The 11,796-nt window shown below is 43.9% G+C and overlaps 1 protein-coding gene across 1 annotated transcript; it reads left to right on the top strand.

Annotated features, from left to right (window-relative positions):
• The first annotated feature begins 866 nt into the window (after positions 1 to 866).
• efna1b (ephrin-A1b) lies at positions 867 to 11,164 on the top strand. Its single transcript, XM_061673955.1, has 4 exons — positions 867 to 1,066; positions 8,829 to 9,124; positions 9,928 to 10,113; positions 10,202 to 11,164. The coding sequence occupies exons 1-4, from the start codon at positions 969 to 971 to the stop codon at positions 10,321 to 10,323; spliced, it is 702 nt and encodes a 233-aa protein (XP_061529939.1). The 5' UTR covers positions 867 to 968; the 3' UTR covers positions 10,324 to 11,164.
• Positions 11,165 to 11,796: the final 632 nt, after the last annotated feature.

Raw genomic sequence — 11,796 nt, 5'->3', positions numbered from 1 at the left:
AGCTATTGCTCAACAATTCAGCTGTATATTGGTATAAGTCTTTGCATATATTTTCAGCACTTCAAGCATATTTAATGTATTTAGAAACAAAACACATATATCTGCTTAGAGTCACTTTAATGCATCCTGGTTCACGTTCGTCCATGTCACTGCTGTCTCTGTGTTTTTCTTTTTCGCCTTATGTCACCAAGATCTCGATAAGAGGTTGCCTTTGCTGCTATTTACATCTTTGACAAAAAGGAAAGAGCCTATTTCGATAGAGGAAGGAGAAAAAAGTAGTTTTAAACGTAACAGGACGTTAGAAAATAAATACTTAAGTACATATACCTGTGCCTGACAAATGTAAAAGTACAGTCGTGAAGTATTGTTGTACTGTATGTTACGTCCCAATAATCACTCACGCAACTGTGAATCAAAGACAACTTTTTGTATTCTTCTTTTACTTTTCACTGTCCATTCCTTTCTGTTTTAGTCTTTCCCCTTTTCTTACATTGATGGTATGATTTTACAAATGTATTTGTGACTTGCATTTTGTCTCCCAGCTGTATTTACGTTTCCATCCTATTTTACTGACTGAATGATACAGCTAACTGTTTTTATATCTTGCGTCTTGCTGATTATTTGTCACCACGATGTAATTCTACAACTCCTCATGGTTGTTTTGGGGAGTGTTTTATTTTTTTAATTGTTTTTATTTTATTTTTTATTTTTTTCCCAGCAGCTGGAGGGCGCGTCTGCACTTGCTCCCGCTGGTAGGCGGGGCACTCTTCGCAGTCACCTCGCAGTGATTGGCTGTCTTCGGGATGAGGGGCGGGGTCGCGAGAAGACATAACAGATCAGCGTCGCGCTCTGGTTCGGTAGTAGAATTTCGCTCCGGTGATTGGAACAAGTGAGCAGCTTCGAGTAAACGCACTTCAACCCTCGCGTGAATTTATTACAGCGCTGCTTGCTCGGTGAGAAGCTCAACCATGGATTTGGCGCGCGTGCTGTGTTTGGTGCTGAGCGTCGGAGCTTGGTTCGCCTGCGCGGAGAGACACAGCGTCTACTGGAACAGCTCCAACCCGAAGTGAGTGTCAACGTGCGTGCGCAATATTGCTCGTTTATGTCCTTTGAAGGCGTTTCAAGTCAGTAACGTGCTCCTCTTTCGTGTCCTTTGAAGGCGTTCAACGTCAGCTAAATACCACCATCCATTCAATTTACACACTTCGGGGTTTTATTTTGTTTTGTTTTGGTTTTGGTTTTTGCATCTGCCTTATTCCAATGCAAACAGCAACAGTCCAGATAGGGTTTACACTATATTTAACACCACTACCCAGTTTTAATGGCAATAAATGAATAGATAGTGTTGCATCTCTTGCACAAAAGGCGGATTGCACTTCTCTGCCGTCAGGGAGGTCAGAAATGTAATTTTACCCGGCCACTCAATAGGATCGATGCAGCTGGACGTGGAGGGGTGCGATTTATTCAGCTTTCAGTGCGAGCAGTGCAAAAAAGAGAATTTTGATTTGGTCTCAGTAGGACTGTAATAGCCTACCCACTCACTGCTCGTTCGATTAATCGAAAATGAATTTAAAAAAAACACCAAGGCAAAAGCCATTAAGACCCATCAGGTCCGTCTTGATTACATTAGTGGCTCTCTTAATTGACCTTTAACATGTCAGTGGGTCTGAAAGAGAGACAACAACAGTGCCTTGAATTGAACACAAAAGAGAGAGCTGGTGGAAAGTTTTCAGTTATGAGTTGTTTTCCTGTCGAGGTGACTCAGACGTTTTGACCCACCTGAGTCACTACACCTGGAGGGGGCTCAGTCCAGTTTCCTGGAGGTTTAAATGGGCTTCATAGCTTTTCCTATCAGATTTTATTTGCGAAGGTTGCGATGAAATGCACTCACAGGTCATACACGGCCCGCACGCTGTGGGATCACCACCACCGTACAATGGAAAATAACAGGAGTGGTCATTATATTACCAAAATGATGATCCATTTTTTTGCAGCTTCTAAACATAGATGAACTCTTAACACACTTTCCGACTCGGAATCCTCTTCATCCGCAATCTGGCCCCCGCCCCCTGGTGATCGATCGGTCACCTGTTGAAGGGGTTCAGTAAATCCGTCAGCACCTTTTGACTGCGCCGTGACTGTGGATAAGTGATGCAAATTGATTCTCTCTCTCGATTGTAGGTCGGGTGATTTGTCTTAGGGATGAGGACGCTGAGCAGATGGCAGCAGTCTGCCCATTCATGTAGGCGAGTGCGTGTGTGTTGGAGCAGTGTCCAGTAATGATTTAGTGTGTGTGTGTGTGTGTGTTTTTCCTTCATGACAGGTGGTGAGGCGTGTTTTTCACAGTCAGGTCTAGTCTTGTTTTTCATATTACATGCCTCTTCTTGTGTGTGTCAGAGTAGTGGCATTACTGAATAGAACCTTTTGGTTCCGCCTCCAGCCAACTTTGAAGGGGAAATGATTGGAGATTAGTTGTTGGGCTGCTGTGATTGTGCGCACGTCAGAGTAAAATAGGGAGTGGCCATCAGTTCACGCATCGTCACATAGACATGATAAATGTGTGGGTCACACTTACACACACTGTAGGGTGGCGAGAGAGGGGCCAGTGGACTTCAACGTTAATATTCGCATCAGGGAGCATTCCAGTGCTGTGTGTTTTTGAGAGGTTTTCTATGAGTACCTGTCTGCTCTTCGTTTCTTTCCTAAACTTGCTGCAGACTCCTAAATCTCATCCCGCCCGTGCATTACCGTGATTTGTGTCACTCAGGACTCCAGTTTTACGTCTGGCCATGATTGCAGAGGCAGTCGGCAGGCCTGTCTCGGCACGCGCAGTGGAGTTTAGGGGGAAGATAACCCCCCAGCCAACCTCCAACTCTTCCACTCTCGACACTCCTCTCTTCATAACCAGTCTGTGTCCTGTCTGCTCGCGGGGCCGTTTAATCCTGCCAGAATGAGAACACACACTAACATAGATTAAAGACTGTTTGTAATCTGACCATCTGACCCATAGACACAAAACTATCATCCCACTGGCTTAATCTATGAGGCAAAAATAGCCACCAGGAGCAATCCTTGCATAATCTCCAATATGGTTTTAAAACTTGGAAAGTAAGGACATAATTCTACTTTCTCTGTTTTGGCTAGGATTCTGTCAGCATGGCACATGCAGAAGTGCTCCAAATGTTTCAGCTTGCGAGGACATCTCTTGTGCGCTGGTTTTCAATATGGTATACATTTTTGCTCAGATTGGGTGACTCCGAAACTTTATATATCTACTCTAGATGTTGTTTTGGCCTTGTGCTGTGAGCCCCCGCTGTTCGTGGGAGAAAGGGACCAAGCCCTGCCGCGAAAAACGAAAATGCCCCCTCAAAACTTTTATAATTGCCTATAAATGCCAGAAGATGACAGCAAAGTACTACTTTTGTCTAAATGAAGCTCCTCAACGCTCTTCAACATAGTTCTTTGGCACCAAGATGCCACAATAAGGTGAAAAAAACGCTACTTTTGTCTAAATGAAGCTCTAAACCACTTCACCATAGTTCCATGTCACCAAATTGTTACAAGATAGCGGCAAAGCAATACCGTTTATTCCTCTAACCTGAGAACATGTTGGAGAGGTTCCAAAACAAAAAAAATTGAATTTGTGACTGTGTGGGTGTTCACTGATTAATAGTTACCCCAGAGTTCAGTAATGAGCCTTATCGGGTACGTTAGTGTATTGTGTCACTAATGACAGTAATGGAGTCATACGCAACCCCTTTTTCTGAGAGTATACATTTAAAAAAAAAAAAAAAAAAAAAAAAAAAAAAAGTCAATAACAAGGCTAAGTTCTTTTTCGACCGTCACTCACTTGTCTGTGGATGTACTCCAGCTCTCTGATTGTCCCCTCCTTCTTTCTGCTCTTCCTCTCACTTCCTTATCTGTACACCAGACTTCCTCCTCCCCCCCAACTCACTGTCTCTCTCCCCCAACCATTTCACACAGACCCTTCTCTGTTTTGGCCCTGGTATTTTTCCACTGGAGGTGGTCAGGGCACCTTTAGAACACCTACTATAATATGTGTGGCCAGGCATGCATTATATGTTTGTGTATACTGCTCATTCATTGCATTTCAGAAATAGTTTTGCAAATCCTGCCTGCAGCCCACCATCGCCCCCTAAAGGCCAGTTTTAGCTCCACTGGATGGTTTTGTTTCGCATTAATTCAACTCGGGTTGAGTTTTAATGCAAACATCTTCCGGAATTTATCCTCCCACACAGACATGGATTATCTCCCAGGGAACCCCTCAACTGTGTTCAGCCAAGATGATACCATTTAGCCTTTTGCTAGTCATGTCTGACAGAATGTGAGGATGTGAAAAAAGTGGGGATTGGTAAAAGGATTTAGGGGAAAGAGGACAGGAGTAGATGTCTGGGCACAGGGTGAGAGAAGGGTGAACTCCGTGTTGAGAAATTAGCCTGGATAGCCTCGTATTCTGCAAATGCCAAAGAGATATATTAAGTGCCAAAGAGATATATTAAGTCAGCATTAAGCGACAGAACAAGCCAGAGGTGAAGACGGGAGGGGAGGGGGGGGGAATTGGTCTCGTTTGTGAGAATAAAGGAGAGGCATACGAAAACAGGAGAGAGTGGACAGTGATGGATGAAGGGAGGGGAGAATTTTGGGGGACTTGAATGAGCATAAAATGGTGGCGGTGACAATTTTAAACCCTCGTATTCTGCAAATGCCAAAGAGATGGACTGTATGTAAATATACATAAAAGCGCTGAAGTGCAAATAGTGAATAGAATTGGGCTGGGCTAGTCATCCCTTCAGGAAACATTGTGCAAAAAGAAGTCTGGAGGTGCACTTCATACTAGGATGGCCATTTGCCTGCATTTCCTTGATGGGAAATCAACAATTAATAGATTTTAATGGGAAGAGGGGATCTCTGTAAATGTTCTGAACTCTCATTTTCATGCCTTTTGATGGTCATAAACATGCATTCCTTAAACTTTATTGAGCCAAGGCACATATTTTACATTCTCAAAAAAATTCTCACGGACCACCACCAAATGAAAATTTCACATAAGTACGCATAAATAAGGATGGCTAGACGGGTTAATTGTACATTCTGATGTCTCGTGGAACAACAATTAATTGTTCTGCCTGTCGCTATATGTAGCTGGCATAGATAGATGACCAATTTGAAGTCAATAAATTGTTGGGAATCACTGTTTTCAAGGTTTGTTCACATCATGTTATTCTTTTGACAGCAAAGCTAGTTTTAGACAACTCTGCTGTGCACTCCATTTTGTCACAATCATCAAAAAAGACTCAATTATCTCCACCTGAGTGACACAATGAGTAATGATGCATTAATCAACTATTATTATGCCCACCCTTACTGCATACTGTTGGAAGCTGAATATACTAATGTCAGTTGGCTGTAATGGAATGTTATCCAATAGTGGAAGAACCACTGACAGCTCCTTTGCTGGCGCTAAAGAGGCAGAAATCTGACCCACCACAGTGAATTAATAGGGTATTAAATGAGCACATCCGAGTATGGGTCCTTGGCACTAAACCGTCCAAACCACAACCCCGTTGTCGTAACATTCCAGTATGTGCACACTTACTTCAGATCATCTGAGTAGCAAATGGCAGTGGCAGGGTGCATCGTAGGTTCATCTGTTTAGTGTTTCACTGTTGCTGACTGCGGTTCTACGCGTGTGAAACAGATATGTGTGCTGCTGCTGACTCTGACGCTGGTGTGTGTGTGTGTGTGTGTGTGTGTGTGTGTGTGTGTGTGAGAAGCACAGCAACCGTGAACTCTGACCTCCTGACCCACGTGTTCCCCAGTGAAATAGCGTGTCAGTTGTTTGACCCAAACCGGCCAGCCAAGTGCTCCAGAGACAAATGGAGGCACTGTAGCACGGTCAGGGTGAAACGGAGAAAGGGTGAGCAATGGCTTTTTTTCGGGGGTTGGTGGGGAGGGGGTTTAAAGTTAAAAAAAATAAAAATAAAAATGTGGCGGCAGAATGTGACAATGGCGAAACAAGCTCGGCTGCTTCCTACAAATGTTATCGACACTCGTGTGCAAAAAGTGCCTGGCGAGAAATCTCATTAGTGAGAATTGACCTACCTCTGCCACAAACAGACAGCCGACCTTAATAAACAGATGCGTTCATGAGCCGGCGGCATGAGTTGCCCTCAATAGCCAGGTTTGCACCAGGCCCTACAATTCACTTCAGTGCATTGCATTCTCTAACTTATTCTTTGAGAGCACACACTGTTTCCATCAAGCATTACTACCTGTACACTTTTTTTCAAACTTTGCATTGTACTTGGGTCCTCAGTTAATGACCGAGTTTTGTTTCTTCGGTGTTACCAGTAGGGCTGCGACAATTATTCGAAGAACTCAAATAATGAGATAACGAAAAAGTGTTGAAGCAAAATCTCTGCCTTGATGCGTCACAGGGGAAATTTTCCAACACGGGCTAATGTTATCGCAGTGGCACCCACCACACTCTTTGTAGAAATAAGTTGGCGTCATCACGGCTAGTTAGGAGCAAAGAGTCCATAAAAGACAGAATGTCTAAAGTTTGGGATATTTCACACTCAACAAAGAAGTTAATGTGCAATGTGTACCACCACAGCGTCTAAAAATATTCAATAACTGCATCCCTAGTTACTTGTTGCAATGTTCCTTATTAATGTTTAGTTGTAATGAGTGAAAATGCAACCAGACTGAAGTGTGGGGCTCTCTGTTAATGTATGAATGTGGATTTTCAGCGCGCTTTCTCGTGAGAATCGCACACGGGAATCCTGAGCAAAATTGTTTTTGCAACAAAGTGAGCCCACACACATACACACACCTGGCCCCACATACAGACAACGCAGCTTCAGTATCACGTTAACGCGACTCTCACCCTCGTGAGAAGTGTCAGCCTGTGGCAGCGAGAGACGCAGCAGCCGAGAGCGCTTTGATGGGCCAGATGTAACGGCCCGGGAAACCTAAGGGCTTGAGAACATTTGATCCGAATTTCAAAAACAAATGAAACCATCTATCCATCCCCCAAGGAGAAATATTGAACCCATGAATGCTCATAATACATCAGAATAAACGTGTTTGTTTGTTGCATCGTATGGCCCTTCTGCTAAATTCCAAAACAACCGCAACACTGATTGAAGTCTGGTTTAATTACGAGAAAAGCACTCGGGATGAGCTCATACGTTCGACACATCCGCTCCAATCATGGTAAAGTGAAAGCTCCACAGGGGGTAAGGTACAGAGGTTGGAGGGGCCCCGAAGGCCTCCAGTCTACAGGGAGGGGAAGGGTTGAATTACGCCCTTTTCATTTCTCCTCCCTTCCTTTTCTAGTCAACACATTGGCCCCAGACCGCTTAACAGCTTTTAATTAGCCTGGCCGTTGGATGTGCTGCGGAGGAGTTAAATAAAAGGAGACCCCCCCCCCCCAATGATGAATGGTGTGAATGGAATTGGCAACACTATCCATTTAGTCCTCTTTGGGCACACCACTATATAGAAGTCTATAGTTGGAAAACAAAGCTTGTTTAGCCAATTAGAGTCCCAATTTATGCCTTTGCTAAGACAGCATTTATTCCAGCTATGATATCCAGCTTAAGGTACATGTACTTATACAGTCCTTGTCCTCACTCGTAAGACAGTCCCACACACTAGTAGAGTGACCAGGGTGCACTAGTAGAAAGACTGTCTTACCAGTAAGGTTTTTTTCAACTACAGTATGACATTCCTGCGCACTAATAGAACAACTACATGTTACTAGTATGCACCCTAGTCATTCTACTAGTTCACTGAATTGTCTTACTCGTGAGGACAGAAAGCGTAGTAGTAGATGGAGCTGAGGCTGATATCGAATAAATGCTCAAATGTCTTGCGATATGTTTTGAGGCATAGCATAGAGGAGGGGTGGGGGACTGATCAGCCTATTAGGCCTGCCTAACAAGTTTAGAACTGTGCTTGTGTAACAAAGCATGTTTTGACTAGTGGGTTAGTGCTCACACACACATACAGATGTATATACACGAACGCAGGGGCAGGAAGGAGGGGTTAAAGGCCTGTGATTGGAGCCACTGTGTCTGTGCTTTGGCCACGGGGTCTGAGCAGGAGCCACAACAACAGGAGGGGTTTTGGGAGGGGGGTAAAGAGGCACCACGTCCTGCACTTTGATGCCGACTGACACTCAAACGACACACAGGAGCTCTTGTCGCTTTCACTCGCTGCAAAACCGTCGTCCACATTTACTGAATGACAAAATACCGCCTTAAGAGTTTGCCTTTCTAGCAGAAACGCGCACACATTGCCGGAGAGCAACAGAAATCGCAGCACATCGGAGGAAGTGAGCAAAGTGGAGACGGCGAGGCTTGAAAAGAGCCATAAAACCTAAATGAGGAATAAAGATGAAAAGAGAGCAGGAGGGCGTCAGTATGACGGAACCACGCCCCTTTTGTCTCCGTCTTTGATGGAAGCAAAGTGGAGGAAAACATTGAGACTGTAAAAAAAAAAAAAGTGTTGCAGTGGTGTTTTGGTTGCGAGAGTAAGTGTAAGGTGTGTGAGCGGAATGGCGCCAAGGCTGAACAAGTCCGGCCTGACTGGCCTCTTTTGACTTGTCACACTAATTAGTGCTTAATGCTACAACACTGAACCGCACAAACACACTGCACGTGCACCAGAGGGTAAACAGGTGTGCGTTGCATTGCGACACGACTAATTAAACCTAATTATTAGTGTCAACGTGGTTGCTTGCAATAAAAACATTTGTGAGGCCCCTGGTCATTAAACAGCTCTTTCTCATCTCCCCTCAGCTTCCTCTGGGATGACTACACGGTGGAAGTCCGCATCAACGACTACCTGGACATCATCTGCCCGCACTACGCCCACGGCGAGGTGCCGCCGCACTCGGCCGAGCGCTACGTGCTCTACATGGTGGAGAGGGAGGACTACGACGTGTGCAAGCCGCACTCCTTCGACCAGCTGCGCTGGGAGTGCTCGCGGCCCTTCGCCCCTCACGCCCCCGAGAAGTTCTCTGAGAAGTTCCAGCGCTTCACCCCCTTCACCCTGGGCAAGGAGTTCAGGCAGGGAGAGAGCTATTATTATATCTGTAAGTATTTAACGTAAATATTAATGAGTACAGAGCAATCCTTTAGGTCGGTCACGGTTCACGATGGTTGTGAAAAACACACAAAAAGTCCAAATGAAACCAAACCTTTATTAACTGTGCAAAGTTTGAGGTACAAATTCTTAACTGGCATACAAGTTAAACAAAAATAAAATAACACGACTCACTCTTCGAAGCCTTGACATACACATAATAGAGAGGGAAAAGGAAACCGTTAATAGAAAGCTTCACTGCTTAGTAAAATTGGTAGAAATGTAACATTGTGACATTCTTAACAGTCATTCAAATATTTATGGCACACGTCTTTGTCTAGTATAATTGCTATAAAGTGTTTTAAGTAACATTTAAAACAAAATTAAGCCATCAAAGTGTAAAAACAAGTTAATAGATATCTCATACAGCAAACGTAAAGTAAAACTACTCACTCTTTGAAGGTACCTGACAAGACACATATTGGAGAGAGAATAGTTAACTGTATATGGTCATCTTCTCTACTTTGTAAAATTGGTACAAATGTAAAATTTTAACATTCTTATTTCCATACAAGTGTGAAAAAGAAGTTAACCGCTGTCTCATACTACAATCAAGTAAAACTACTCACCATTTGAAGCCATAAACAGAAATAAGCCACAAGAAGCAATGCATGTGCTGGGTCTTTCAAATTCCGATTTGTATGATTTTTGAGGTTCCACTGTTTTATCGTGTTTTAAAAAACAAACAAACAAACAAACAAACAAATGTATCATAATATTAATCAACGTTCCCTCTGTGTGTGCTCCCAACAGCCAAGCCGATGCATCACCACGGCCAGGACTGTCTGAGGCTCAAAGTGGCCGTGGCTGTACAGAAAGGCTCGGCAAATACTCACACGGGCAAATCCAAGGCAGAGACGGAGAAGAGCTTGGACGCGTCAAAAACCAAGTCTGTGTCTTCCGGCAGTGTTCACAACCTCTCCAATCGTCTCCCGGCAGGTGAGGAATCTACAGGCTGCTGCACACGTTTTCACATTGCCGAGTCATGAAGTCACACGCTCACTTACTATCTCTCTCGTGTTCTCAGACGACCCGACCGCGATGGAGCCCAACGTCCAGAAGAGCATCGGAAATTCAGTAACGCGGCTCGTCTCCTGCTCGCTCATCTTGACGCTCCTTCCGGTTTTGTTGGGGGCGATGCTACACTGAACAAAAAAAACATTGCGAAACAGCCCAGTGCTGGTCACCGGGGTCACAGACACTTTTTTTTATTTTTTTTTTATTATTATTTTTTTTTATATAATGAATACAGACCTTTTATACAAAGACAAGAGTGTGTGTGTGTGTGTGTGTGTTGTCATGTGAATGTGGAGTGTGGATCACTCCAAAGAAGAGGACCTCCATTTTGTTTTTTTCTAATATGATGAGGATGACGCAGCATTTTTTGGGGGGGAGCAATTTAAGGTTGTTTTTTTCCATACCGCTCAGTAGGTACACCTCCAGTTCCTGTGTCAGCCGCTGTCACGGTGGCATTTGTTATTTAGGATGTTTTATTTTGTGACGTTATTGTGTAGCACTCATCTCCGCAAGCCTCAAATCCGTGTACCACTGTTCACTACGACAACATTCTCATTCCGGTACTGCATTAAACACAAGTGAATTCTGAAATTACGATGTTTTACATTTTTCATTAGATTTACTAGAACCTAAATCAGCTAAACAAAAAATTTAAAAATGTTTAATTTCAGTTCTTGCCAAATGGTCATGAGTCCTTGAGACCCAAAAATGGGAGCAAAATGGTCAAATAATGCAACCTTATTAGTTCATTGTTGTTTAGTCAGTCTTCTCATGGTACATGCTTACAGATGTGACCCCCCCCCCCACTTGTCAAACCTCAGACTGAAGGGACTTCTTGAAAAACATACACTGTACAGTCATTTTCTATGTGTTTAATATGTAAATGTGTACATAGATAAACTATAAGATATTGTATTAAGATGTGAAAATTTGTGGAATAAAAGAAAGTGTTATAATATAAATGTCTTGTTTTTTCCCCCGTTATGGCAAAGTTATCCCCACCTATGCGATCCAAGTCCGCCCACAGGTCTTTCCCAACCTCTCACAGCCTCGGCTTTCCACGACTTTCATCCCATCTGCCGCAGTTTGCCCTGGCTTCCATTTCACAGACTGCAAACCAAACATGGATGGGGGGGATGATGAAGGGGTGCGATGTCGCGGACGGCGCAGGACGAGAGGCCTGCGAGCACACTAGCAAGCGGGTGTGAAGGTGTCACTCTCGCCTCCTCACTTGCACCCTTTTTTTTGTCCCTTTTTCGCCTCTTTCTTTTACTGCTCCATACATCCTCTCTGCAGACGAAAGATGAGAATGTGCCCACATGTTGGAGTGAAAAAGAGGGATGGCAAACAAGCCGTCAAAAACCTCAGAATTGCCTGAAAACTGTCAAAAGTCGCTATCCTCTGTAAAACCATGCAACATATATTGTACATCCCAAACCAGAATATAAAGACGCTTTCCCACCATCACGGCATATTTGCTTGATACGTACTCACCAGAGATGAGCTAAGTCTCAGATACATTGTACAATGTAACACTCATGTCCACGCTATGTGTGAAAGCAACAATGACATCACCGAGCAGATGCCAGTCTCCCATAATGTCCA

Source organism: Phycodurus eques, chromosome 4, assembly GCF_024500275.1.
Source record: "Phycodurus eques isolate BA_2022a chromosome 4, UOR_Pequ_1.1, whole genome shotgun sequence".
NCBI classification, from domain to species: domain Eukaryota; kingdom Metazoa; phylum Chordata; class Actinopteri; order Syngnathiformes; family Syngnathidae; genus Phycodurus; species Phycodurus eques.
The sequence above is the reverse complement of the archived record's forward strand: the minus strand, read 5'-3'. Positions and strand labels throughout refer to the sequence as shown.